Raw genomic sequence first — 26,342 nt, forward strand, 5'->3', positions numbered from 1 at the left:
TGATAGGTGGGATTTCTTAATAACTCCCTGCAGTTCCTCTCATATACCAAGCTTGTATTGTTTGATACTGAAAGAGGGGGGAAGAGGCCTCCTTAGTATGGCCAACTCCTTTGGTAGTCAAAAGTTGGATATGGATACCATCCTGTGATTGAAGAGCAGATTCTCAGGTAAAGAATTCAACATATACAACCTCCATATACTTGTTGGGGGCGGGGGTGGAATCTAATATAGTGTCTGTATGTACAGAAGGGTCTGCCCTGCACTTTACCAGGTTGTTTTACATTTATTTTGTGCTTTTATTTTTCATTTTTAAAGGAAAGGTTGCCTATGAATACTATTTATATTACTTTTGTAATGTAAATGTGGGTAACTCACCAAATTCTTTTTTTAAAAGAAAACTAAATGATTCCATTTCTGTCTATAAGCCACAACCATTTTTTTTGCCTGCTTAAAAGTTCAATAAACAATTAATGTAATGGACTGTTAAAAGATACTGGCAAAGAGGCCTTGAAGAATATTTCATTTAGAATTGAAGTAGAGAAGAGAGATTGGATTTATACCCACGCTTCACTTGGAGTTTCAGAGTGGCTTACAATCTTCTTTCCCTTCCCCTCCCTACAACAGACACCCTGTGAGGTAGGTGGGGCTGAGAGTTATGACTGAGCCAAGGTCACTCCAGCAGTTTCATGTTGACCTCCTCAGAAAAACAAATCCTTTCCAATATGACTACACCTTTTTTAAAGTGCAGCACACAAAACTGGACACCATATGCCAAAGTGGAAATAGTATTGCCTGTGATCTAGATGATGTACTAATATTTTTGTAGCCCAAAATCACATTAGTCTCTTTGCAGCTGCCCACATTGCTTGAGTCATATTATGTGATTCACTGTAATCCTAAAATAATCCTCTCATGTGCTTCTGCCAAGCCATGGATTCTTATCCTATACTTGTGCATTTTATCAGTTTTCTTACATGAAGAACTTAGCATTTCTTTGTTAAATTTTGAGTTTCATTCCAGCTCTCTCACCTATCAAGTTCATATTATTTGTCTTTGAGGTTTCTAAACAAAAGTTTCTATTTTTGTACATTTATTTCTGTCTTCCAAGGTGCTAAATATCCTTTTCAGTTTTGTGAATTGTAACTTTGTAAAATTATCCCTTCCAGTTTTGTGTCATATGCAAGTTTGATGAAGATACATCTACTAGTTTTTCCAACTAATTCATTAAAATGTTGCAGGCAATTAAACTGACACACTTATTTCTCCAGTTTTTTTTAAAGTTAGTTAAGGAGGACTATCTCCTGGAGTGCAGAGCTAATATAGATTTGGAATTTAACTCTATTTTTCTCTCCTTTATTTGAACCAATTACTCGGGTGTGTAAGACATCTCGAAGGTCTCTCTGGCGCACCAGAATGTAGTCGATAAGGTGCCAATGCTTGGACCGTGGGTGCATCCAGGTTGTCTTCAGACTGTTCTTCTGCTGGAAGATAGTGTTGGTGATGGTGAGCTGGTGCTCCATGCAGAATTCTAGCAGGAGGCGCCCATTGTCATTGCAGTTGCCAATGCCGTGTTTGCCAAGTACTCCTTTCCAGGCTTCCGAGTCTTTACCTACTCTGGCATTGAAGTCGCCAAGGATGATCACCTTGTCCTCTGTAGGGGTCTTCCGTACGAGGTTGCGTAGATCAGCATAGAACTTGTTCTTTTCTGCAGGATCTGCTTGAAGGGTTGGGGCATACACACTGAAGAGTGTTGCATGCTGCTTGTTTTGAAGTGGGAGGCGCATGGACATGATGCGATCTGAGTGACCTGTTGGAAGGTTTTCGAGTTTGGAGGCAATGGAGTTCCTGACCATGAAGCCAACGCCAGAAAGGCGGCTCTCAGCCTTTGACTTACCCGACCAGTAGAGGGTATAGCCAGCACCGTGTTCTTGAAGACTACCTTCCTAAGGGAAACGGACCTCACTGAGAGCTGCTATGTCGATATTCAACATGAGAAGTTCGTGGGCAACTAGGGCAGAGCGTCGTTCAGGGCGTCCACTGCCTACTGTGTCAAGCATGGTTCTGATGTTCCAACACGCAAGCTTTAGTCTTTGCACACTTTGTGAGGCAGGTGCATGCCTTTTCTTTGTTGTTATTTTTCGACCGCAAGTAAGGATGCCCGTTGACCGCGGCTAGCCAACTGGGGTGGGGGAGACGAGCTTTGTTTAGGCCACCTTTTCTAGGCCCCTCTCCGTGTGGAGCAAGCAGTGCTGCCCCTAGATAAGGCTGCTTGGTCGTTCAGGGTGCTGCCGAAAGATGCTTTCGTCTCCGGGTTAGCATCAGGCGACCAATATCCTGAACCGCCTACATGCAGGATCAGGACTGCGGCTTCCAGTGGCACCTTCCACCTGCCGTTTCGTCCCTTGCCTATCGCTGCAGGACTTGATACGTTGTGGGTTGTGTGTGTGGATATGCCCTTCAGGCCTGCGCAGAGGAATTTTTTAGGTAATGCCCGAGTAATGCCCAGCGCAGAATGTCATACGGATCATCGTCTTGTACGCTGCAATCTCCGTCTTCACTTTAAACCCACACCCAGGAGAGGAGGTATCCCTCGGAGGAAGTTTCAGGTTGGCAGCCTCCAGTCAGCCGAAGTTAAAGCTGTCTTCCAGGCAAAACTCCAGTCAAGAATTGAGGACCTCAGTTGCCCCACAGACCCTTCTCCAGAAGCACTCTGGGAACACCTAAAAACTACCGTCCTGCAGATCTCTGAAGAAGTCCTCGGGTTCTCCACAAGGAAGAACAAGGACTGGTTTGATGAGAACAATCAAGAGATCCAAGAATTACTGGCGAAAAAGAGATCTGCCTACCAAGCACATCTTGCTCAGCCCTCCTGTCCTGGGAAAAAAGCAACCTTTCGCGCTGCATGTAGCAACCTCCAGTGCAAGCTTCGAGACATTCAGAACGAGTGGTGGACCAAGCTTGCAGAGAGAACCCAGCTGTGTGCAGACACTGGTGATTTAAGAGGGTTCTACGAAGCCCTGAAGGCAGTATATGGTCCATCATATCAGGCTCAGAGTCCCTTGCATAGTGCAGACGGCCAAGTGCTCCTCACAGACAAGGCATCCATACTGAACCGGTGGTCGGAGTATTTTCAGGTTCTCTTCAGTGCCAACCGCGTAGTTCAAGATTCAGCAATCCACCTCACCCCACTTCAACCGGTGAAAACAGAGTTGGATGAGATCCCCACCCTAGAAGAGACTGTTAAAGCCATCAAGCAACTGAAAAGTGGCAAGGCAGCAGGAGTTGATGGAATTCCACCAGAGATCTGGAAGCATGGGGGCACAGTACTACATAGCTCACTTCACAAAGTACTTGTCACCTGCTGGGAACATGGCAAATTACCACAGGACTTTCGCGATGCAATCATCATCACCCTATACAAGAACAAAGGGGAAAAGTCAGACTGCTCCAACTACCGGGGGATAACCCTGCTCTCCATCGCAGGCAAAATCCTTGCCAGAATACTCCTGAACAGACTGGTGCCCACCATTGCAGAAGAACTCCTCCCAGAGAGCCAGTGCGGCTTCAGAGCTAACAGGAGCACCACCGACATGGTATTTGTTCTCAGGCAGCTCCAAGAGAAATGCAGGGAACAGAACAAGGCTCTGTATGTGACTTTTGTCGACCTTACCAAAGCTTTCGATACCGTTAGCAGGAAAGGCCTGTGGCAAATCTTGGAACGTTTAGGATGTCCCCCAAGGTTCCTCAGCATGATCATCCAGCTACACGAAGACCAGCGAGGCCAAGTCAGACACTGCAACAACCTCTCGGAGACCTTCCCAATAGGCACAGGTGTAAAGCAAGGCTGCGTTCTCGCGCCAACTCTCTTTACGATCTTCTTTAGCATGATGCTTCAAAGAGCCGCAGTAGATCTAGATGAGGACGATGGTGTCTACATCCGCTATCGCACCGATGGCAGCCTGTTCAACCTGAGGCGACTAAAGGCACACTCCAAGACAATGGAAAAACTCATCCGAGAGCTACTGTTTGCTGATGATGCTGCACTCGTCTCCCACTCGGTATCAGCTCTGCGGCATATGACGTCCTGCTTTGCAGAGGCTGCCAAGCTATTTGGCCTAGAAGTTAGTCTGAAGAAGACAGAAGTTCTCCACCAGCCTGCACCCCAGGAAGATTATCACCCTCCCTGCATCACTGTGGGTGAATCAGTTCTGAAGACAGTTCAGCTACCTGGGGTGCATCATCTCCTCCGATGCCAAGATCAACAAGGAGATTGACAACAGGCTGGCAAAGGCAAACGGTGCATTTGGCCGACTGCACAAAAGAGTGTGGAGCAACAAGCATCTGAAAAAAGGCACAAAGATCAATGTTTACAAAGCGGTTGTGATGACAACCCTCATCTACGGCTCCGAATCGTGGGTTTTATACCGTCATCACCTGCGACTCCTTGAGCGCTTTCATCAGCGCTGCCTTCGCACCATCCTCAACATCCACTGGAGTGACTTTGTGACCAACACTGAAGTCCTCAAGCGGGCAGAGGTTACCAGCATCGAGGCACTGCTGTTGAAGACGCAGCTGCGCTGGGCAGGGCATATTTCTAGGATGGAAAACCACCGCCTTCCCAAGATTGCCCTGTATGGCGAACTCTCCACCGGCCATCGAAATAGAGGGGCACCAAAGAAGAGGTACAAGGACTCCTTGAAGAAATCCCTTAGCACCTGTCACATCAACCATCACCAGTGGTCTGACCTAGCCTCAGATCGCAAAGCATGGAGGCACACCATCCACCAGGCTGTCTCTTCCTTTGAGAACGCACGCATAGCTGGTCTTGAGGACAAAAGGAGATTGAGGAAGAATCGCACTGCTACAGGACCAACCCTAAATCAGACTTTTCCCTGCAGCCGCTGTGGCCGGACCTGCCTGTCCCACATTGGTCTTGTCAGCCACCAGCGAGCCTGCAGCAAACGTGGACTATTGCACCCTTCTTAAATCTTCGTTCGCGAAGCCAAGCCGAGAGAGAGAGATTTGAACCAATAGTTGGTTAGCATAATCGTATTTAAAAGTGATGATCAATTCTGAAAAAATGTTTAGTTTATGTTAATAACATCTACGGTTATAGGTAACACTGATGGCATTTTTTGTAATATGAATAGTGTTTAGCGTATAGGAAAGATAAACTTCTTGTGTCATGACAAAACTGAAATAATAAGGGTGAGTGGACTTCTTTGTACATACAACACATATTTTTCTCAGTGACAAAGACTTTTGTAACCTGAATTTCTAGTGGTAGCAAGACAACCAAATATAGCTTTCCACTAAACCTTAGCAGTACTTAACAATAACTAATGAACAGAATACATTTCTGAGTTTGTATAATACAATAACATTGGATTATACAGAAAGAAACATCTATTCAATAGAAAGTGACCATATTTGGGGTTCTTGGCATGTAATTAGAACTACCACGCACCTTTAAAGTGCTTAAGTATACTTGTATCACTTTTCTTTAAACAGCTCAGTGTGTTTACATTCCATTTTTCAAAGGCTACTTCTGTGTGAATTTCTTAAATGGACATTTTCCACTCATATTCAGTGACTTTAATGTGAAAACTCAAACTCTCATTTATTGGAGAAGGGCCAAGGTGTTTGAATACATGACACACCATTCTAGCTGTATGTTTTGGCTTCAGTTCAGTTGGGTTTATTTCAAAGAGCAGTACACTGTTCACATGGCTTAGCTATGGAAAATTCCTTATTTCAATTCTATGGTTACATTTGGTCTTATGCCATTTGTTTACAAAGTAAATTTTATTTATGTAATGTTTACATAACCACATATGTCACACAGAAGCTTTATTATTTTTTGTCCATAAATGCTCTCAGACATACTGAAAGCTTTTCAGTAGCTCATACTTTAAAATAATTTTTCCATCTCTGCAATGTAAAATAATTCAGTCCTATTTAAAAATATTGGAAGGAGTGAAGTATACTGGTGTCAGAGTGCCAATAAAAGAGCTGTAAGTTTGGCCACCACAAGATCATTGTTCTGTAAAGTTATGTAATCAAAGGGCAAATATAGCTGCTTGAAATTTCAAAATATTGTTGGAGTGAATTGTGCCTATTTTGGCTTGCTTATTGCACTTTGTAAAATGACATTGGTCATGCACAATCCAGTGAACTTCTAGTGCACGCTGTTTCCCTACTAGAACATATGTGTTCCTGGCTTTGTGCTCTGATTGGCTACTGGAATAATTGTGACCTGTTTTACCATGCAAAGTTATGTTTTGGATTAAGTGATATATTTTTAAATTGGTGGTTTTGAAAAGCAGTGTTTTTGAAAAGCAGTGGTTTTGAAAAGCCATTTGCCTCTATTATAATGCTGAAGCTGGTGAAAAAATACATTACTGTGATTTCACTAGCCTGTACCCTTTTGTCAACAAGCAAAGAAATATCCAATTGGACACCCCCAAATTATTTATAAGGTTTTTGCCGCAGTATCTGAATGTTTTGGTCTGGTCAAACTGAAGGTTTTGCCACCTTCAGGTCTCTTTTTCCCCTGTATTACCCTACAAGGTGGGGGGCAAACTTCTGTTCCCCCTCTGTCACACATGTGCAGAGACTAAGCAACAAGAGAATGTATGCATTCTTCACTGGAAAGAGTGTTAGAAGGCTGTGGTGCACAGTGGCACTGATGAAGGCCCTCGAGAAGGGGTATCAGATCATGTCTATTAGCGAGGTGTGGCATTTTGAGGAAAGCTCTGAAGACCTGTTTTCTGAATACATTAAAGTGCACCTCCGCCAAAAACAGGAGTCTTCTGGCTATCCTAGCTGGTGTACAGATGAGGGGAAAAGGGCCAAATACATACAGGATTACCTAGAGAAAGAGGATGTTCAGTTGCGTCCTGAACACATAACTGTCAATCCTTCAAAAAGGCAGATTGCAAAATTATTTTTAAATTCCTTGTGGGGCAAGTTTGGCCAGCGTTCAAACTTGATAAACACTACCATAGTGAGGGATGCTACCAAGCTTCTAGAATTTGCCTTTTCTCCAGCATATGATGTGTCAGGGTTTGACATAATTGACGATGAAACAGCAAGCATGTCCTGGAAACACGCAAAAGATACAGCTGGCAACACGAATGTTCTGATTGCATGTTTTACAACATCCTATGCGCGGTTAGAATTGAATGAAATTTTAGACAGGCTGCAGGACCGCGTCGTTTACCATGACACGGATTCAGTCATTTTTGTCAATAGGGCGGGGGATTTTATTCCGGCTCTCGGAGATTATTTAGGATGTCTGACATCGGAACTCCCACCAGCTGAACATATCAGAGAGTTCACATCAGCAAGTCCTAAAACCTATGGTTACAAATTGTCGGGTGGAAAGGTGTGCAGTTTTCTCACCAATGTTGTTTAATATCTATATGCGCCCCCTTGCCCAGATTGCCAGGAGACATGGACTTGGGTGCCATCAATATGCAGATGACACCCAACTCTATCTGCTAATGGACGGCCGGCCTGACTGCGTCCCAGAGAATTTAGACCGGGCCTTGCAGGATATGGCAACGTGGTTGAGGAGGAGCGGGCTGAAACTGAATCCAGCGAAGTCAGAAGTCCTTTGTCTGGGTCGAGGCGCTCGGGAAGGGGAAATACCTCTCCCGGTCTTCGACTGGGCGCCGCTGAAAGTGGCACACCGGGTTAGGAGATAACACAGTTGTTAGCTGCAGGGTGTCCATGTTACATATAGTCAAACAAAACATTTCACCTGTGGTTTATCTCTATAGCATTGTCAAAAACACCATAGACAATCATGTTGACAGTGTGAGGCCATGCTCTAGCAAACCGCACTTCAGCCCGCAGGTTCTCAGTTTTAATCAAGGAATAGTGGTCTGCACATTGTTGAACCCCACTGTGAATGCTGCTATAAAGTTTATATTTTGGATTGCCTTATCTGGTGGTGCCCCTAAAAGGAGAGCCAATTCTTTAGAAGCTGAAAAGGTATAAGTAGACGGTGCTCTTAGACTGATCTTCCTTTACTGTGGGTCATAGTCCATGCTCAGTTCAGGGGGGGGGGGAATGTGACTGTATGGGGTTGTTCAGTTTCACCACCAGGTCAGGAATGCGTTTATAATAGCTGCTACTGAATATATATTTCCACTGTTTCTCCTTGGTAGTGATTACAATGGTAGAATCTTCGGTGAGGGTCTTCCAGCTGTGAGGAAACTGTATTTCCACAAGCCCAACCTCCCAGGCCCCTGGAAGGTCCAGTGACTGTGCTAGATGGGTGGTAAAGACCGCTGTAGTGTTCTGTGGAAAAACACTTGTGCAAGCGTTGCTAGGGAGCGCGATAAAGAAGCCGCTGTCAGCCATTTTTTTTCTATATAGGATCACAGAGTTGAGAAGCAGGAACCCAGCTGTTAAATTTATCAGGCCACCCTAGCCACTTCACTTGATGCTGTTTTCTCTTCCCCCTGCCTTTGGAGGCTAAGATTTTCTCAATTCGATACACTCTGTCTGCTTTTCTCTTAACTTTTCGTAGCTCTTCAGGATAGAATGAGCCTAAGACGGGGTCTCCGGCATAATCTTTGAGCAAGTACACAGGCCTCTTGCCTCTACAGATGACCTGTTCTACTTTAAATAGTTCATCTGTGAAGCTCCGTTCATATCCTTTTACAAAAACTCCTTTGCTTTTAGACACACGCACAAGATCTCCTTTTCTAATGAAAGGCCTCCCCTTTACATTTGCTCCAACACAGTCTCTGTAAAGTGTTTTCCACACAGTATGAGTGTTGGTGTGGTCTTGTTTCTCTTAAAGTGGATGCGGGCTTGCTTATGCAATGTGTAAGCATCTTGCTCTGAAAGCCAGTTAGTGACATGATTTTGAGTGAGAGCTTTACACTGCTTTTTGGCTGCCTGGAAGAGAGGCCTCACCCCGCCAAAGCTCCCTGCTTCTCCGGATGTATAATACATGTGCCTTAAGGCCTCCTCTTCATCAACTGCCTCCATCATCGCCTGCTTAACTCAGAAATGATCACACAAGGTTATAAAACAAATGTCTTTATTGTAACAGAACTACCTCTTCTTATTATTATTCATTTTATTCTTTTTGTTGTCCCACTGGGTAACTTTGGTACAGAAACACGACACACATGATAGATTCACGTCAACAGGGTTACCGATGTGAAGATTACTGAAAGCCTGGATAAAATTCTCATCAAGTTGTGAAAATAAAATAAAAAGAACAGCTCAGTGAAAAAGCCCATCAACCGCCTTCATTATACACCCATTCACAAACACTGCTTTACCTGATTACCTGTGAGTTCGATACTGCGTTCTCTTGTTCCGTGGATTCATCTAAAACCTCTTCATTTTCACCCCCTTCTGGAGTTTCATCATCTTCAAACTGCTCCGCAGTGTCTCGGTAAATACACCACAGTGGGTTGGGCATTCCCAAGTCCATCTCATCTTCAGGGCAGCTGGAAAGTGCCATCCACATATCATGCTGGCTTCCCCATGCAGGCATCATCGTGTCTTCTGTTCTGCCATTTGCCTCTGGAGTTGCGGAGTGCTCGGGCATCTCCGCAGCCTCATTGGAGACCAGGTAAGTACAGCACATAGGGACATGTTAGGGAAACTGCTCTCAAGGTGAGATTGGGGAATTAGGTTGAGAGACAACTGGCCCAATCGGAATCTTTGTTATCTGTGTATACCAGGCTCAACCATTCAGATAGCCAATGCTCAATAAACTGGAGTAAATCAATTGTAATTTATTTGGAAAAATAGTTCTTTTACACAAGATACAAAACAATCACACATTCACACAGGTCTGAAGAAATATAGAGAGATCGATAGGGGAACATAAAGGATGGACATACAGGGTGATACTACCTCTCGCAGACTCCAAGGAAGACTCCGATGGCGACGAATGGGGGAATGGGCCCGAAACTGATCAGGAATCGGGGATGGATCTATACAGCGGGTAAGGGGGTTGCTGGATAGAGAGCACACCTGTGGGTAGCTAGTCCACGGGTTATATACGGTCACCATAGTCCTGAGGGGATGGGAGGTGACTGGGAGTGGTAATGGGAGGTTCCGCTGATGACCAAGAAGGCTGGACATCGGCTGGACCAATGGTGAGTCCATGGCGACACCTGATTGGGTGTATGCTTCAACCAATGAACATCACCTTCATCCTGGGCATCCTGGAAACTTCCAAGTGGCGCCAGGACCTGGGGCGGCTCCATTGATATTAGCATGGAAATGGTTGGGTGATTGAGATGAAAGGGGGTTAACTGGGAAGGTGACAATAGGGGGTCAGATATGTGCCTAGGTATTCCGGTGTAGACAAAAGGGCTTGGAGGTGTCAGGAGAGATCCTTCCTCTTTCTCATCCTCTCCTGGGTGAGAACTGTTGCTCAGGATATTACTAGCAATCAAGATCAATGGTTGAGCCATTAATCCATTCATAGACTAGATGGGTTGCTTGCGGGCTAGGAATGACTCAAGGTGTGTACGTGAGGTTCCCACTAAGCAGGAATGAAGTCCAGCCAGGCAGGAAGATGGCTACATGTGGTGTTAGCGGAACACAGTGGTTTCCATGCTTAGCGCTCAACACCGTTCGCCTGGACAGCTCCGTGGCGACGTAGCCTCCTCCTCGCCATGGCAGACTCCACGCGGTAACGGGGAAACGTCTGTGTGCGTCTGCAGACACTCTGTGCCTGTCTCAAGCACTGGTATAATTGGTGGTAGGTACACAAGAGTCCTATGTAGTTCCTGGATAGTTCTACTCGCATTCACTGGCCAGGCGGGTGCAAGCTCACTTCTCCAGGCGCCCTGGCAACCATGTGTGTGACAGAGGGGTCATTTCCTCACAGACAACTCCGCCAAAGTACATAGTAGATGCAGAAGGGATGTCAAATACCAGCTGCCTGCCAGGAGTGCCAATGTTGTTGAAGCTAGGCCTCCCCAATGGCGGTGGTGTGGTGAATACCTTGGACCTGGTCGGGCAAGTGGGGGGTGAGCGAAGCACAGGAGTGGTGGGGGTGCCTGCCTGGGGTGCCTTTGGACCGGCGCTGTGGGGGGCCTTGAGGACTGAGGCCCAAACAGCTCACATAGGCCTGGCAGGAAGCTGGCAGCTTGGCCTATGCCCAAATGTAGATGTGTGAGAGAACTGGAAGTCCTGGTAGCTGGGCCAGAAAACACGATGTCCATATATGAATTAAGAGGGGACTGGCTCACACCCCAAAATACTGGTTTGAGCACTACAACATCAATGTGTAGACCTCTTTGACAGATGCACTTCAGTATTTTATGGCCTCCATGACAACTGTGAGGTTGTCCAAAGTTATTTTGAACCCTACACATCAGAATCCACTGTATTTTGCTTTTTAAATATTTTTTGCCCTGAACATTGATGGTCTGGTTAAGAATCTGGGAAAAGTATTTCTCATGGTATTTTTTGGATTTGGTTGTTTCTTTGGCTGTTCTGTTAATACACCTTTGGCTTTTTATGAAGGTGGAATTTACCATCTGAGCCAAAGATAAATTTGGCAATTGGGACACCTATCTCAATTTAAAGACAGGAATTCCAAACTGCTAAGCTGAAAAACCAAGCCAAAGGAGTACAAATTGTACTCCAAAAGCACTGGTCTCTGTTTTTAAAAACTGCCTTGAAGCCATGACCATATGTGTGAAGGTGATCAAACTTCAATTATATGAAGATTCAGTTGTCTAGGCAGGGTTTACAAGTGATAGTTGGATTTGCTGTCATCAGGTCTAATTATAGATTATACAGGTCTGGCTTTGGTTTTTGAGAAACAAAAAGCAACCAAGAATGCATTGTAAAAATGAATATCTTACATGAAGGTCTCTCTTCTTCTGAATAAATCTGACCACAATATACTGATCCAATATCTTTCCAGTAAATTTCCACATAGGGTTGTTTTTTAAGATAATTTTGAAACTTCAGCTGGTGCAAATACACAGTGCTGTGATTGTTGACAGGTGCTAGTTCACTTTGAACACATTTTTTTCTCATTGTGTGCTATCTATATTAGCTATCAGTATGCTTCTGAGACCAGTTCCTTGTACTTTTACTTTACCTTTAAATACTTGCATAGAAAAAAGTCTATCCAGTTCAGTGATTTTCAAAGTTCAAGAGGACATAGAGGAAATCGGGAGGTATCCACCTGATGAGAGGCAGAAATTTTTCTGATGTTATATTTTTTCCATGAAAGATTTTCCACCTCACATGTGTAAAAATAGTCTGTTTATCTATAGTTGTCAGGCTGTTGGGCTGCAAATCAATCATGTTCAGTGGGCTAAATGTGCAATATGAAGCATGGGCAAGCCCAGTGCTTCTGCATGGTACAGTCTTGCACATGGTGAGTTTGTCTTCCTTTGCTCTGCTAATAGTTTAAATAGTAAAATTATTTATTTAAATTGAATTGGAAAAAGAGGAGAGGATGATGTTTACTCATTCCTTCATTTGCAGCTGGCATTGCTTCCAAGAGTCTCCTGAACTTCAGAAGTGGGTTTGGGATGGGGGGTGGGGGCTCAGGGAGTACAAGTAGAGAAGGAAGACAACAGATATCTTTTGTCATGGTTATTCTTAGGATCAAAACCACTGAATTCTTTTCTAGAACCAATAAATACAATATTTTAATTTAGTTTCCAAAATTTCCAGTATGTTACACCATGTATTAATTGTAAGAAGCAATCATTAGTATATTCTAAATGGATGTATTACTCCTAGTCCCTGCTTTCAGAAGCATCCAAATATTGTGAATATTTTGACCACTTTGGGGCAGTATTTGTGTAATTTGAAAGAGAATACTTTACGCCTGCCTGTCCTGGAAAATAACCCCCCTGTTATTTTATAACTGCTATCTAGAAATGAAAGGGTAACAATTATGATTCTTGGAAACACAAAGTTAGGTTACTTCCATTATATTTTCCTTTTAGCTGGATAGCCATGTTAGGTAATTAGGGTGGTTACCAAGCATAGATTCAAATGGGACCCAAGAAAATAATACTCTCCAGTGTTTAGGCTTCTTGTTGAAACCACACTGCTACTGAGTTGTATTTAGGATATGTGATAAAGTTTAAAGTATAATTCCATCTAATACTAAATTTCTTAGTGAAATTTGTCTGCATGGCACTAAAACTGGCCATCTGTAAACAAAATAGTAGATTCTGTATCCGTAGAGAATTTCCTAAGTATGCAGAAAAAGAATAGCTTATACTTTTAAAAAAACCAAAAAACAACCTTCAATGTTCTCTGATAAGTATTACTTACACTTGGTGCCATCCAGTAGACACAGATAATCAAGGATGGAATATCAGTAAAAGGAGAAGGAAAAGAAACAGAAGGAGAAGAGAAACTGGTTTTTTTAACTCTCGAAAAACTAATAGTATCCTGGCGAATGAGATTCATGTCAGAGGAATATTTTCCAATTGTTTATACTTTCCCCCCATTCCCTTTCCATGCATACATGCACACTAACAATTCAACATGAACTTCCAGCTTGTGGGTCTAGGCTTGGATCCATTCACTCCACATACACTTCTCTCTGCTGTCCTCCACTGCAGAGCTTGCTTCCTTATACCAGGCCCTTCTATTTGTGGAATTTCAATATTTTTCAGTGAGCCCCAAGTGTCCACCATTGAAGGAATCAAGCTCCACTGCAGAGGATTGCCTCTGCAGTACCCAAACAAAATTGAATGTGGACTAACAGGATCTAGCCTAGGTTTACACCTTGGGGGTTCACAAAGATTTGCTTGTGGGATGTATATGTGGAAAGAGGAGCCAGTGAACAATATAAGAAACTGGAAAGTTTTCTTCTGAACTAAATTTCCCACTTCAGGGTTCTGTAAAATTTTGGCGACTTGACTTAAACTTAACATATTTGGTGAGAAACTGTGGGTTGGTTCTCAGGGAGCATTTCTGCAGATGAAGGGGTGGCAATTTTCATCAGTTCCTCTCCTGCTTCAGACCTTCAGCTCTCTGTTCTTACTGTTCCTGTGGGTCACCTGTATGCTGGAAACAGTGCTACCTCACACATTTTTGAGATACTAGTCTGCTTTTTAAAAGTAATATTTTCAATGCTGAGTCTATGTACATAGTTACAGAGTGTTACCATCTGTTTTACAAGGCAGCTATGAATGAATGAGGTCAGTGACCAAAGCATTCGTTTTCTTGCCATCATTACAATTTTTCTCTGGGTAGGGTACAATAAAGCCTGAAGTGTTTTCAAGAGCTTTAGATATGTGAAAACCATTGGAAGATATGTGAAAACTGTCTGTTTGGCCTCAGCCTCCAGAAGAGAGGATTACAAGAGAGTCAGATAGACAAACACACTGGGTTTCTTTCCTGTTTACTCCTCTGTCTTTGTCCCCTTCTATGTGTAGACTGATAAATTCTTAGGGGACAGTTTCCTTTCTGCTGACCATACATTTCCCCTCACCCGCACACAAAGAAGGTGCATATATCTCTCCATCTTCCATCATATAGGCCTAACGTGTCCAGCATCCAGCAGCATCCAGTTAGCTTGAATAGGTAATCTATTTCTATCTTTCATCTGCACTATCTAGAACAGGGGTGTCAAATGTGTGGCTCACAGGACAGATCCAGCCCCCTCAGGACTTATATGTGGCCCACAAACAAATGGCTGTCATCTGTTTCCTTCTCCCTCTCTCTTGCTTTCTTCTGTGTCTCCGCTTGCTTTGCCAGGCTCTCAATCACACAGAGACTAGAGAGCAAAGCCTGTCTTCTCTCTATTAACTGAGGCTCCTCCCTTGAGGTGGGAGTGTGGGAAAGAGAGCTTGCTTTGCCAGGCTCTCTCAATCAAAAAGCAGAGCTGTTGAGCCTAGGGCTGAGTCTGCTCTCACTCCCTGTCTTCTGGGGAAGTAGGGGAAAGAACAAGAGCTTACTTTGCCCAGTTCCCTCAATCGCATGGGAAAGATAAAAAGGCACCTTTAGGACCAACAAAGTTTTATTCAAGGTATGAGCTTTTTGCTTGGTTAGACCAGGAATGCTGACTGGCCCTCATGAGCCAGTTTTTCTCAGTAGGAAAGCAATGCAAACTATTTAGATTAGGAATAACAACAAACCAGTAAAGTGGATTAGGCTGAGAGTGTGTGTCCAGACCAAGTTCACTCAGCACATTTCCTTTGCAGACTGATTTTGAATTTAGACTTCCCAAATTGTAGGCTGATACTGACCACTGTACATTGCTGTCTTTCTATTCTTGGACTGCCAAATAGGTTTTGTAGTTATTTCTATAGGGAAGACTATAGTTTTGTAGACAAACACATAGCCCTCAATTTGCATCATGATGCCTTCGCAGGTTCTTGACCTGTACAAAAAGCAGCGTGTGCACAAAAGCTCACAATGCCCAGCCATTTCATGTTTTCCTCTGGGTCTTAGGTTCAAAGCATTGAGCATTCTGTAATGAATGTCCTGATTGCAGTCACCATTCCTGGTCAAGATTTGATGGAGAGGGTGACTAATAAAAAGTGAAATAAGTAAATTGTTACATTTTGTCTCCTCTCCCCTTAACCTTGTTTGTAAATATCACCAATTGCCTAGTTGTTCCAGATCATGGCAGTAAACACTGAAGAGCATCGACAATATTGTGGTAACATCTGAGGATATGGGAGATCCAAGTTCAGACCTCACCCTGCCATAAACCTTGCTGGATGATCTTGAGCCTGTCTTTCACTCTTAGGGGTATTGCAAGGGTAAAACTGAGAAGGGGAAGAAGAGTGAGATAAAAATAGAGGTCCTAGCTGCTTGTTTCCTATCAGCCTCAATTCATCTCAGATATTATAGCTAACTTCTAATACCTAATTTTCAGTTTTCTTCTGCAGAGCCAGAGTAAATATAGTAACCAGGGCTTTTTTGGTAGAAAAAACCCAGCAGGAACTCAGTTGCATATTAGGCCACATCCCCTGATGTTACCATTGTTTTACATAGGGCTTTTCTGTAGAAAAAGCCCAGCAGGAATTCATTTGTATATTAGGCCACACCAGTGTTCCCTCTAAGCTGAGTTAGTGTGAGCTAGCTCACGATTTTTTAATCTCCAGCTCACACATTTTTGTCTCAGCTCAGGAAAAATGGCCCTAGAGTAAACTAATTCATGCAGTAGCTCACAAGTTTAATGCCAGTAGCTCACAAAGTAGAATTTTGCTCACAAACCACCACAGCTTAGAGGGAACATTGGGTCACATCCCCTGACACCAAGCCAGTTGGAACTGCATTCCTGTACATTCCTGCTCAAAAAAAGCCCTGATAGTAAACATTATGGATATATACTAATTTTTAAAAAACTAGTTGCCATTTTATAAATGAAGCCAAGTGACTATAGTATGTTTCACACTTCAATATCAGATTATATACTGTCCCAAGCTGTATATGAGCATCTAGGGATTATTGTATAGCTGATGTAAATACATACACACAATATGCAATTATAAAATATTTTATTACCATATTAGAAATAGCTATTATTTCTGATATATTTTATGAGCAGGTTACACATAGGATTTTCTGGTATGAATATAGTTATCAAACGAAAAATGTAAACCTGTAAAGCTGAAAACATTCAGTTAAGTCATATAATATTTCATTTTATTCCTGGAGTTTTATGACCTATGTGAACCAGTAGTTATTTGGATTGGGAGGCTGGAAAAAATAAGGGCAAATAGCAGAAATCACCCTTTCTGTCTCTTTTGTCAGTGGAGATCCATTGACAGAAGAGGCAGAAGGGAATGATTCTATAGAATATCAGCATATATTAGTCAAATTATACCTTATGGGTGCATTTGGCATTCATAAAATCACATTGTATGTTTTCTTGAAAAGTTGAGATCTGTGATACTCACTTTATAGTTTTGTGACTGACTTAAAATAAAAGAATAGTACTTTCTCAATTGGGAACATGTTAGGCCAGACAAACTAGGCTGTTTTCCTCATGGATGGTTATAATACTCTCCTCTTAAAGCATAAGGAAAGCCAGGTGCCTCACCTAAAGCAGAATATGTGAGGAGGGCACAAAGCCTATGCTAAAAAAAATTACTCATTTTTTCCTAAATAATTGTCCCATTGTCTTAAGTGCTCAGCTTCCTGGGTTCATGGCCAACTGCTTATGCTTAGATCAAAATGCACCTTGCTATTATGCACCTATGGTAGTAGATCAGAAACAACAGAAGTGCCTAGGAAATGATGCTTGGTAGCTAACAGAACTGTGGAGCTAATTGTCCTTCTTCTTTGATGGAACAATCAAAATAGGGTTTTTGCTCTATGGAATATGCCTGTAAATCTAAAACAATTTAATTCCAATCATACTATTCTAGAAAATGTGCATATTATGATTTTAGCAGCAGCCTTCACAGCTGGAACTGGGAATTGTTTTACACTGGAACAACTGTGTCATACTATGGCTGCCTTCCATAAGCTCAAGTGTCTGGAATGTGACTAAGTGGAAAAAACCATCCTGCTGCTACATCATAATAATATCTTGTCACCATTTCAGTTAATACAGATTTGTTGGGAGATGGATATTCTGATTCAGCTTGTTTTTGCTGAACATTTTTGGGTTGCCACATGCAGTCTTATTTGTACTGATGTTTGATACAAGTAACAAGGGAATTTTTACAGTGCTTCTTTTATTATCTTAGAAATATGTTTGCATGCACCGTCACTTTAATACTGTGAAGAGGACTACTGAATGTCCCTCAGAGATTTTTTCCATACCATACAAATTTTCTAATACTACATTCAGAAAACACCTAAAATAGCAGGTAAAATATTTCTGCTATTGTGAGGCAGTTATACAGAGTTTTTAATAGATATTAAAAACTTCAACTTGCCTTAACACAGTGATGATTAACACAAATTATGGGGGCTTAGGACACTATTAAAATTTCAAAATTGGCACATCTGAATAATGAAAAAATATTTCTTCTCTACTCTTTCCATTATATTAGCAACATAAAACATCAAAATAGAGAAAGTTATAGCTAATGCATTGCTTACATAAGGACCCAGCTTCAGTACCTGGCAACTTCAGTAAAAATGATCTCATAGCAAGACTGAGCTAATGTATGCTGTAGCAGTTTATGGTACTAACTAGAATTGCTTACTACTGATGACATTTTGAGGACTATCATTAAGAGATTTAACATGACATCAGAAGAGGACTGTTTTATCCGTTCTGAAGTTATAAAGTGTTGTCTAACTTTGGTAGCCATGTAGTCTGTAAATCTTTCTGCCTTGAATGTTATCCATCTAATATGCTTGGTAAAATTATAGGCACTTGATAATTGTGGACCAAACCAGGTTTGGGATGGGGATGCTACTCTATTCTGAAAATCTGGGGGATACCATGGGTGTCCAGTTCTGATCAGAACCACTACATAGTGAGGAGGCGCTCCTGCCTCCCCCATGTCAGTTTTTTGACCCAAAACAGTTCCAGGGCAAATAATGTCATCTGTAGAAAGCAGGAGCCCCTCTTCCTGCCTGCTGCAGTTGTCCCCACCAGAAATGAGTCCCCGTGGCTCTTCTAAAACACATTCCCCATCTCTACAACATGGAGGCATAAACTGGGGGATGGCATGTCATCTCATTTGGCCCTTAGTATAGAAAGACTGCCATGGCAACAAACTTGGTAGAGGGGACCACTGCCTACTTACTATCTTGACCCAATCTCCATCCTGCATGTAAACAGTCCGACTTAGAGGATAATGTTAATTCTTAGTTCTGGGCTTCCCATGACCTCATGTAATAGAGATCATAGTTTTTCCTGCTTTGGGATTTATTGTTAATCCTCTCCTTCAGATCATCTATCCACCTTCAAATAGATGGTGCTCTTACAAGAACAAAATGCCATTTTATTGATCCTTAACAGTGACTTCCTCCTCTTTTTAAAATGATCAACCCATGTTTCCTCTTATAAATATATTTGGCATTCTGTTGCTTACTTGGATTTTTCAGTACAGCACCCTTCTCTTCATACAGTGACTGTATCTGAACTATTGTCTTAATTTTACATTGCAGAAAGTTCTGATCAAGTCTGAAAGGCAAGCAAAAAATTGTGCAGCAGTATGATAATATGTGTAGCTACAGGCTTCACAGTGATGCTTGATAAGTGAGGCTTTTCTTTACTATTAATTAGAGTGACATAATACATTTTTTCTTGTAGATTCTAGATTACAGATATGTGTTTTCCAGATTGTTCACTGATTGTTCAAAACAACCAATTTTAAAATTGTCATTTCTATGAACATTCAAAATAATGGACTGAATAACAACAAAGGATCCATAAGTTCTAAGTAGTATACTGTCTTAATTCTTCACATAAAATTTCCAGTAGATTTACTGATTTTATTTTGACTCTAAACTCAGAATACACTTAATAGTTTGTTATATTTCTATAATGCACAGCATTACAAATAGTCAGACTTAACCAAATTCCAATTTGATTGTGTTCCCTTACCTCACTGACACTTAAAATGTATATTAACATTCAGTGTTACTTTCTTGGACTGAAAAACAGGGTGCAAGTCCAGTGCATGCTGCTACTTCCTTAAAATTACATCTTACCGTGAACTAAAAATAAATAATATTGTACGATGATTTCTCATAATAGTAAGCATTTTTCTTATTGTTGCTGGTGGTAAAAGAACAAATATTCTAATTTATGCATTCAAAATAAGTTTTGTCTTTTGGGGTTTATTTATTTGAGCTGTGGTTTCAGAATCACACTAGAATATGACCTTACGCATGAAAACGCATATGGTGAGAGGTCCCTTGTATTGATATAATTGTTTTCAAGATGAAGGTGTTCTAACTGTGAATCTTCATAATCATGTTCCTCCTCACTCTCATCATCATCATCTTCATCTTCATGATCCTCATGATTAAGCCTAGTTTTACAGATGCGTTCTGGTGGAACTGACCTGTAAAACCATAAAGGAAACAATTAAATGGAGCTACTGTGTATTTCCTTTCAGTAATAAATGTCCTCTGTCCTTAAAAAAAGGTAAAGGTAGTCCCCTGTGCAAGCACCGGTTGTTTCCGACTCTGGGGTGATGTTGCTTTCAGAACGTTTTCACGGCAGACTCTTTACAAGGTGGTTTGCTATTGTCTTCTCCAGTCATTTACATTCCCCCACCAGCAAACTGGGTACTCATTTTACTGACCTCGGAAGGATGGAAGGCTGAGTCAACCTGAGCTGGCTACCTGAACCAGCTTCTGCTGGGATTGAACTCAGGTCGTGAGCAGAGAGTTCAGACTGCAGTACTTCAGCTTTACCACTCTGCGCCTCGGGGCTCTTTCCTCTGTCCTTACCACACATTATAAAAGTCAAACAACAGGGACCTCAAGTGTGTGAAATATGTAAATATGAATGTGTGTTCCATATACACATTATAAAAGTGGCAACACTTTTAGAAAATGCAGAAAAATTGGTTTTCTATTAATATTAAATTAATAGAATTAAATATATACGTTTGAATGTATAATACATCAAACCGAAAAAAAGAAACATCAGGCTTGTTAACAGTGTTCCCTCTAAGCTGAGTTAGTTTGTGATAGCTCAGAGATTTTTAGCCTCCAGCTCACACATTTAATGCCAGTAGCTCACAAAGTAGAATTTTTGCTCACAAGATTCTGCAGCTTAGAGGGAAGATTGCTTGAGAGCAGTACTCCCTCTAAACTATGGAGTCTTGTGAGCAAAAATTCTACTTCGTGAGCTACTGGCATTAAAGTTGTGAGCTACTGCATATATTAGTTTGCTTTGGGACCATTTTTCCTGAGCTAAGACAAAAATGTGTGAGCCGGAGGCTAAAAAACTGTGAGCTAGCTCAGCTTAGAGGGGACACTGCTTGTGAGATCTATTTTTTCAGTCACTGGCCTGGGATCTACCAGCTGGAGCCTGTACATTATGGCAGGCCCAGACACAAAGTGGTTGCTCATAAAGAAGCCCAATTTAATTCAATCCAGTTTAAAGTTTATATGCATGGAATTAAACAGACATTCTCAGACATCTGTCTCATGACATGTTAAAAAGGAAAAACTGCGTAATAATGAGCAGAAAGGCCTGTAATTTGGAGGATATAATAAAGACACTCCTGTTAGAACTTAAACCCTTTGATAATAGGATTATAACAATACAGATATGTTTATTAATAATAAAACAAGGACCTGAAAGAACTTGTGGTGGCATCTCAATGCCCTCACCTTCACTATTTTCTCTTCCCCTTTCATGACAGCCCTCATACCTTTTCCCTTTTTCTGCTTCCTTCTCTCTTTCCCACTCACCAGCCAACCTGTTATCTGTCCCCATCTTTAGTTCTCCTTCTTACTCCTCCTTGGCATCCTGTACTCAGAATAACTATGGCTGAGTTGCACAGTGCTGACAGTTAGGCTGGGCATTTTGAAGGCACGTTGAACAATGGGGAAACTACAAGCACTTTTTTTGGGGGGGGGGTCATTTCATTTCCCCCTGTATTTCCTTTCCCACACTATGTCCTCTTTTTCTTCTACTGACAATCCTCATATCCTCTCTCCTTTTCCTGTTTCCCACTCACCAACCAATTGTTCTTTTAGCTGCCCCTCTAGTCTTAAATTTTATTTACTTCATCTATAATCCACATTTCTCCACATCATGAACCCAAAACAGTTTATATAATTTTCCTTTTCTCCATTTTATCCTCAAAACAACCCAGTGAAGTATGTTAGGCTGATATTGTGTGACTGGCTCAAAATTGTGTGTGAGCATCCATGCAGAGTTGATCTCCCAGATCCTAATTTGACACTCTTAACCGCTGCACTACACTGGCTATCAGATCATGGGTGCTACTGAACAGTAGTAAGTGACCAGACTTGGTTGAGTCATGCAAGTTGCTTTGTAGCAAGACTCTAGGTGGTTGTTGTCAGGCTTGGCCCCAGTGAGTCTTTCCCCAAAGGCTCAGAATAGCTCTGAAAAGGGCCTTATCTCCCTGCTTTTTTCTTGACAGAACTCAAGGCTTGAAGGCTGCCAATATTCTTGTGGTTACCTAGCAACAGCCACTAAGAACATTTGTTTCTTAAAGCCACTGCTGCTGCTGCTTCTGTCATTTTGGAGGGTTTGGAGGTCCCCCCCCCCAATGTTTTTTCCCTGTTGTTGTTTTTTTGTTGTTTGCGGATTTTTTTTATTTTATTTTTTTTGCAAACCTGGGGCTTTTCTCAGTTTTGTTGAAAGATCTGACTTGTCTGTCCATGGATCCAGTTTCTAGATTTAAGTAGTCACAGATGGGGTCATGTGGACCATTAGATATGTTGGTAAAGGAATCATTATACTTCCCAGTTATTTTTGGTCCCTTAATCTTGTCAGTAAACTTGCCTTTTTCAAAGCCATAAAGAAAAGAAACTATAATGAATGAAGATGGCATTTGATCCCATAAATGCAGCTCAAATTCAATAATCTTCCCACTTAGTAATTATAAGGATACAATCCTCTAGTTCCCACATCATGGAAGAAAAATTATTTTGAACCCATTACATAATGAGAACAGCCTGAAAATTACTGTGACTGCTATTCCATGGCAGTAAGTCAGTCAGAGGAGCACCATGGCGCAGAGTGGTAAAGCTGCAGTACTGGAGTCCGAGCTCTCTGCTCACTATCTGAATTCGATCCTGGCGGAAACTGGGTTCAGGTTGACTCAGCCTTCCATCCTTCTGAGGTCAGTAAAATGAGTACCCAGCTTGCTGGGGGGGAAAGTGTAGACGACTCGGGAAGGCAATGGCAAACCACCCCGTAAAAAGTCTGCCGTGAAAACGTCGTGATGCGATGTCATCCCAGAGTCAGAAACGACTGGTGCTTGCACAGGGGACTACCTTTACCTTTGTCAATCAGAAGTAAGTCAGAAGAGCTGTTTGAAAAAGCAGCTTGGAGAGGTAGCCTAGGGTTGCAAGCTAAAATTCCATAGTGCCCAACAATAGGGCCATAGCCAGGATTTTTCATTTAGTGGGGCGCATAGCCAGAATTTTTTGTTTGGGGGGCCAGGAAGGCATAGTGCATCAAGGACCCAATTTGGGCCCTTGAAGACCAGGGTTCAAAGGCCCACATTTGCCATGGAGGCTGATGCCATGCCTCTGGGCCTGCTCCAAATTCTCAGCCTTGCCTACCTGCAGGGGGCTGCCTGGTTCGGTGACCCTGGCCAGGCTCTCAATTCTGGAAGGCGGTGCTTGCTGCCCCACCAACAGATAAAGGAGCAGCAGTAGGGCAGCATATGCCTGCAGCCCCAACACCCAGCCCTCATCCTTCTCCATGACCCAGCTGGCCGTGACTGAAGGCAGGGAGGGACGGAAGCTGAGTCATGATGCAGCAGCTGGGCAGGCAAAGGAAGAAGTGGTGGCAGCAATCCCTTTCCCCGGGGCCTTTCAGCACCAAGCGAAGTGCACCACCCCTGCCCTTCTCCCTCTCTCTCTCAACTGCAGCAATGAATTGGGGTGGTAAGTAGTGGGACCAGCAATGAATTGGTGTGGTAAGTAGTGGGACCAGGACCCTGGCCTTGGTGTTTAAGTAGTGGGGCTGGGACCCTGGGGGCCTTGCTGTAGCTCCAGCCCTGCCCACCAAATGTAATTTCTTAGCCCTCCTCTTTCACTTCTGATAGATTTGGCCTAAAAGTTTACAATGCTAATGTCAGATCTGTAGAAATAGATTTTGATTCAGCATGTTAACTTGTCCTACTTTACATACTCTTGGAATATTTCAAGTGCGTGTATATGTGTGTAAAGTGCTGTCAAGCTGCAAAAAACTTATGGTGACCTATAGGGGTTTTCAGGCAAGAGACTAACAGAGGTGGTTTGCCAATATCTTTCTCTGCATACTGACGCTGAACTTGCTTGGTGGTCTCCTATCCAAATACGAACTCAGGCCAACCCTGCTTAGATTCCAAGATCTGATGAGACTAGGTTTTATGAAATTCTTAATTGCTGGATGTGTGATTTTTTGCCACTGAAAATATCATTTTCCATCAAGTATTTATAAATGGATGGACAAACTGTCTCTGTTGGCAATCATTATTGGCTGTGATTCACAAATAAGGTATAATAAACCTTAAGCAAGTCTGGCATTTTATGGGATGCTTTTTCTGAGTAACAGTACCATCTCCAATCTTTTGTTCTCTTCACAAGGCAGAGGTCTCAAACATGCAGCCCGGGGGCCAAATCAGGCCCCCAGAGGGCTCCTATCAGGCCCCTGAGCAACTGGTTGTCATCTGCTTCCTTCTCCCTCTCTTACTTCCTTCTACATCACAACTTGCTTTGCCAGGCTTGCTCAATCACACAAAAGCTACAGAGCAAAACTCTATTTTCTCCATTGACTGAGGCTCTTCCCTTGGAGAGGAAGGGGGCGGGGCGGGAGAGCTTGCTTTGCCAGGCTCTCTCGATCACACAACAGAGCTACTGAGCCAAGCCTCTCTTCCCTCTATTGGCTGAGACTCCTCCCCCTCCTGATCCCCTGGGGAAGGAAGGAAAGAGCTAGAACTTCCTTTGCCTAATTCTCTGGATCCAATGGGAGAGCTACAAAGAAAAGGCCCCTTTTAAGACCAAGTGCTAATGTTTTAAGTGTCTTTTAAGTTTTTATTTTTAAAAAAATCTTTATAAAGTTTGTATCTCTGCTGCCTTACATTTTATGACACACATGACCTGGCCTCATTTATGTCAGATCTGACCCTCATAACAAATGAGTTTGACATCCCTGACTTAAGAGATTGTGTGTAATACAAATCATTTCTATTTTTACAGCTGGCATTCCATTACCCCAACACTAGCTGCTAAGGAACTGGCCAGTAATCTCAGGAATTAGATCTAACTGATCACAAGTTACAGATCTATAACTTAAATTCACACTAGAGTAGATATCTTCACTGATTTTTTTTTTTGGTAGGACATAATTGATCTCATTGACTTTACAGAATCAGGAGTAAATTCACTGTAGTTCACAATGACCTTAATAAGTCTTCTATGTACTTAGAAGGCTGCAACTCTTTTTAGCATGCGACTGTTAAAATACAGTTAAAGGAATGAATTAGATTAAGTAGTATTACCTTTGCAAGTATTATTACCTTATTTTGTTGTTGTTGAGTCTCAGAAAATTTAATGACTTCATTTCTGCAATTCCAAGCGGCACAGACTTTAGCTGGTTGTGATCTAAGAAGATTTCCCGTAGAGAATGATAGGCCCCATAGAATGATACAGGATCAATACCATCATCATCAAGTTTATTATATGAAAGATAGAGATATTCCAGTCCTGGCTTCATGTGTCCAAATACAAACCCAGGAATTCTGTCAATTTGGTTCCCTATGAGAATAAGATGCAGGAGTGACTTTGGCAGATAGGATGGAACATGATATAATTTATTGTAAGAGAGGTCAATTGATTCCAAATTCCTAAAATTAAGAAAACAAAAAGGTACACATAAATAAGAGCACAAGGGGTCATTTCTGCTCTTGAATGCAGCATCTCCTGCCTTTCCCCACATGTTCCCATGCAGCATCTTTGTTCTTCCCAGCAGGCTCTACAGTCAGTATCACTTGCATCTAAGCAGAGCTGGCAACAATCCAGGATCTAGTCTCCAGTATAGACACTGTACAGACTTTTACAGAGAACCACTTTGGTTGTTGTCTATATACATTTGCTTTCCAGAACTGTACTGCCGCCGTGTCAACGTGCTGTCTTTTCCCTTGGGACAATTTTTGGTTGCACTTGAAGGGTTGTCATTATTAAGTGTTTGTGTTTTGAGAGCAGCTCAGGGCCACTTGGTGCTATTTCACAATATGATAAAGCGAAGCGGCCTTTCCCTAAACATGGGCCTCCCCTCTTAAAAATAGCAAATTTACCATTTTCCTCTCCCAGCTGCTCTACCACTTCCTCCTCCCACACACTTCTTACAACAAATCTCTGTGCTTTCCTCCTTGACTTCCAACAGCGTAAGCCATTTTCTGACCTACCCAACAACTTCATCCTTTTGCACTCTACAGGGTCTATCTAGCCTAATCCTTCTGCTATGTTCTTAAAACCTTTCTGTCCTGTCCACTGCTGTTTCATTTCAGTAGTTCAGAGAATGCAACCCCAGTCTAGCAGGCTGGCTGTGATCATCCCAAATGTTACAAATGGTAGAGCCTTCTGTCAACCACCTGTTAAAATTGCCGATTGTTGATCCAAGGGGTTCCCCTGTGCCTTTAAACAAAAGGGAATTTCCCCCATACCCCTGGAATACCACTGTTTTAAAGGTAGATTCGCTCTGAACCAATGGGGGGAGGGGGTACTTGGCTCTACGGTTTCTCACTTGC

At 42.4% G+C, this 26,342-nt stretch overlaps 2 protein-coding genes across 4 annotated transcripts in view; one reads left to right on the top strand and one right to left on the bottom strand.

Moving 5' to 3' along the window:
* The window catches only part of CENPP (centromere protein P), a 256,588-nt gene that overhangs the window by 150,977 nt on the left and 79,269 nt on the right, over positions 1-26,342 (top strand). The window lies entirely within an intron of this gene.
* The window catches only part of ECM2 (extracellular matrix protein 2), a 30,885-nt gene continuing 24,203 nt past the window's right edge, over positions 19,661-26,342 (bottom strand). For both annotated transcript variants that reach the window (XM_060239881.1, XM_060239882.1), the window contains exons 9-10: positions 25,113-25,439; positions 19,661-19,958 (exon numbers count right to left, since the gene is read on the bottom strand). In XM_060239881.1, the coding sequence (XP_060095864.1) occupies positions 19,736-19,958; positions 25,113-25,439 (550 nt within the window). In that variant the 3' untranslated portion in view covers positions 19,661-19,735. The remainder of the gene's footprint in view (positions 19,959-25,112; positions 25,440-26,342) is intronic.

The sequence above is a fragment of the Heteronotia binoei genome, chromosome 5, assembly GCF_032191835.1.
Source record: "Heteronotia binoei isolate CCM8104 ecotype False Entrance Well chromosome 5, APGP_CSIRO_Hbin_v1, whole genome shotgun sequence".
In the NCBI taxonomy this organism is placed as follows: domain Eukaryota; kingdom Metazoa; phylum Chordata; class Lepidosauria; order Squamata; family Gekkonidae; genus Heteronotia; species Heteronotia binoei.